The sequence below is a fragment of the Loa loa genome, assembly GCF_000183805.2.
Source record: "Loa loa unplaced genomic scaffold supercont3.243, whole genome shotgun sequence".
Lineage (NCBI taxonomy): Eukaryota > Metazoa > Nematoda > Chromadorea > Rhabditida > Onchocercidae > Loa > Loa loa.
Window position 1 is genome coordinate 53,639 of NW_018108423.1, and position 3,252 is coordinate 56,890.

Consider the following 3,252-nt stretch of genomic DNA (forward strand, 5'->3'; position numbering starts at 1 on the left):
TTATTATTATTATTTATTATTTATTATTATTATTATTATTATTATTATTATTATTATTATTATTATTATTATTATTATTATTATTATTATTATTATTATTATTATTATTATTATTATTATTATTATTATTATTATTATTATTATTATTATTATTATTATTATTATTATTATTATTATTATTATTATTATTACTATTTGTTATTATTATTAATTGTTACTATTAATTATCATTATCAATTATTATTATCAATTATTATCATTGTCATTTATTATTATTATTATTAAAGATGCTCATTTTCTTTTATTAAGTTTATTTGATTGGGATGTATGTTATAGCATCATTATAGGCTTGATTTATTTCACCCTACGATAAATACTTCTTTGCTTTCATATTGTATTATTTGCTTCATTTAACTTGTTTACTATTTTAATCATAACTTAATTCAACTATAAATTACTTCCATTTACATTCTTTGCTATTACTTTCGTTAAGTATTGTTACATTTCCTTTTTTTTCTTCAATACCTTACGATGAAATTTCCATTATAACTTATTTCATCCGTAATTTCCGCCATTTCATGCACTTTTGCTATTTCACAGTATTTCATAGCTAACGAATTGATTTGATTTTAATTTCAGATATTTGAATTGAAATAATTAAATATTGCTTTTAAGAAATTTTAATCTCTCTCAAATTTAAAAAGATAAAATATTTATAAAAATATATGATCTATATAATACAATTTATTGTATAGAAAAAAAAAAAAGAAAGAAGAGCTCTTCCTTAAAAGAAATGGAAATAATTATACGATTTCATTCTTATGTTTTAAAAATTACATGATCATTTCAATTATCACTATCATATTTATTTATGTGAATGATTAAATGATTGTAATGAGGAATTTTTTTTTTGTCAATTTAATATAAATTTAAAAATGTTTCAAAAAATTTTTTTTCAGATAATTTCTAGAAATATATTAACTTTTTTGGGAAAAAAATATTCTGGCTTTATTTTATTTCTATCATTCTCCTGCAAAATTTTCTGCATTTTAATGGCAAAGCCAAATGATAATATCATTAATTCAACAAATTTTCATGGTGGTATTATTGCTTCAGCATTAGCTGATTTACAAAAATATGACAATGTTTCATCATCCGGTAAAATCGGAACAAATTCAATTTCACAATTTAGAACAAATCCAATTCCAGAATTTACAACACCTCAGCTTACATCCGTTGACAATTCTCCTCTGTCAACTTATCATGGTATTATAGGTACCGCTTTACGAAATGAAATTTCAACCACTGCAAATGGTTATATTCCATCACAATATGAACAACAAACATTTACTACAACCATTGATACTTCCATTAATTTACCATTGGAAAAATTATTATCAAAAGAATCGATTTCATTAAATGATCAAAAATCAATAACATATTCATTTGATCATACATTAAGTACTAATGATTCCATTTTGCAATCACCACGATATACCGGACGACATAAGGGAAATGAAAAAGGAATGATTAATAAATGGTTACAAGAAATAGCTGAATCAAAATCATCTAATTTAAATAATAGAAAAGAAATTGCTAATGTATTAATTAGCCCACGTACTGGAATATTAGGATTACTTCTAAAGAAGAAAAAAAAATCCCGCAATTTACAAACTTCTCAATCAGTTAACAGTCTTTCATCTAATTCGGATTATACATTAAGCGATACAAATTCAATTATGAAAGAATCATGGATAACAAGGAGAAATCGATTATTATCAAATTCAAAAACTCACGAACAAAATTACAATAAGCAATTAGCATTGGATGATTTTGATAATACAATTATTGATCAAACTTCACAACAATCCAAACAAAATATATTTGCTGAAAAGGATAAATCAAGAGAAGATCAAAGAATAGATTATACGAAATGGTCAATTCAATATAGTACATCAAAAGAATCAAAAAGTTCCACCACTACATCTATTGGATTATTAGTGGATGAAGATGAATACAATAAAAATATATCATCTAAGGTATGATTTATAGGGTTAAAATTTATTATAAATTTAAAAAATTTTTTTTTAAAATCCTACGTAATATTTGATTAAATTTGTTTAATTTTATGAATGTTTAATTAATTGGCTAATTTTATGTTAAATTAATTTTTTTTAACATTTTAGATTTTGCTACATGCAATGAAACATGAATGGTCAAATGTGGAGCAAATTTTAAATGATGAAGAAAATCTTGATCTTACAATTACAGATCCAGTAAGTTTAATCAAATTAATTTTGTCAAATTAAATATAAAATAGAAATTTAAAAATTTTACTCAATTTTCAATATAAATTAACAAAACAATACAAATCAAATCTATGCTATTTTATTTTTTAATTTATTATTTAAAATTTATAATTTATGATTCATTTTTATAAATTATTAAGCATTGAACAAACAAAAATTATTTTTCTTTTTTTTCTTAAAAAAAAAGGAAAAGGAAAAACCAAATTTGAATAAAACATTTCTTCAAATTATACTTTACTTTTTCTTTAACCAAAAAAAAAGCATAAAACAAATTATTATAAACATAACATTTTATTTTTATTTTTCAATTTTTATTTTTTTTTTTCAATAATTTATCCTAAAGGAATGTTTTTTTTTCTATTCTTTTCCACCTAAATTATCCTATTCTATCAATAATTTTGCAACTTTTAAATTGTCCCATTTTCTTTTTTTTTTTTTTGTTTCCAATATAATTATCGTCTGAAAATAAAAAGGAAAATTCTTGCACATTTCCATTTCCTGAAAATTTCATCATTAACTATACGAAATGTATGGTTTTTATCAATAGAAGAAGGTAGAAGGGATTGTTAAATTTAAAAATGAAACTAAATTTGAGAGAGAAATAAATTTAAATTATTAAAATTCTTTCTCCAAAATTTCTAATATTTCTAAAAATTAAAAGTATATATTTTGTAATTGAGATTTTATGGTCAAAAAAAAAAAGAAGGAAGAAAGAAAGAAAGTTATTTCATTCATTCAATATTCTTCTTGGAAAAGAAATTATCTGTCTAGAGAAAAAAAAAAAACTTCTAGAAAAAAACTCTAGAAAAAAAAAAAATTCCACAAGTCCACTACAGTACTTATCAGGAAAGGATAGATTTTAAAACTAAAAGAAAAAAAAACGAATAGAAATTCAGATTAGTTGAAAAAAAAGGATATAATTCATAAAAAAAAAAAAAAAAAA

General features: G+C 20.9%; 1 protein-coding gene across 1 annotated transcript; it reads left to right on the top strand.

The window, feature by feature from the left end:
- Positions 1-1,052: 1,052 nt before the first annotated feature.
- LOAG_13889 (hypothetical protein) lies at positions 1,053-2,309 on the top strand (the record flags this gene model as incomplete). Its single annotated transcript, XM_003149393.1, has 2 exons — positions 1,053-2,039; positions 2,187-2,309. 2 exons carry the CDS (start codon positions 1,053-1,055, stop codon positions 2,307-2,309), a joined length of 1,110 nt encoding a protein of 369 aa, XP_003149441.1.
- Positions 2,310-3,252: the final 943 nt, after the last annotated feature.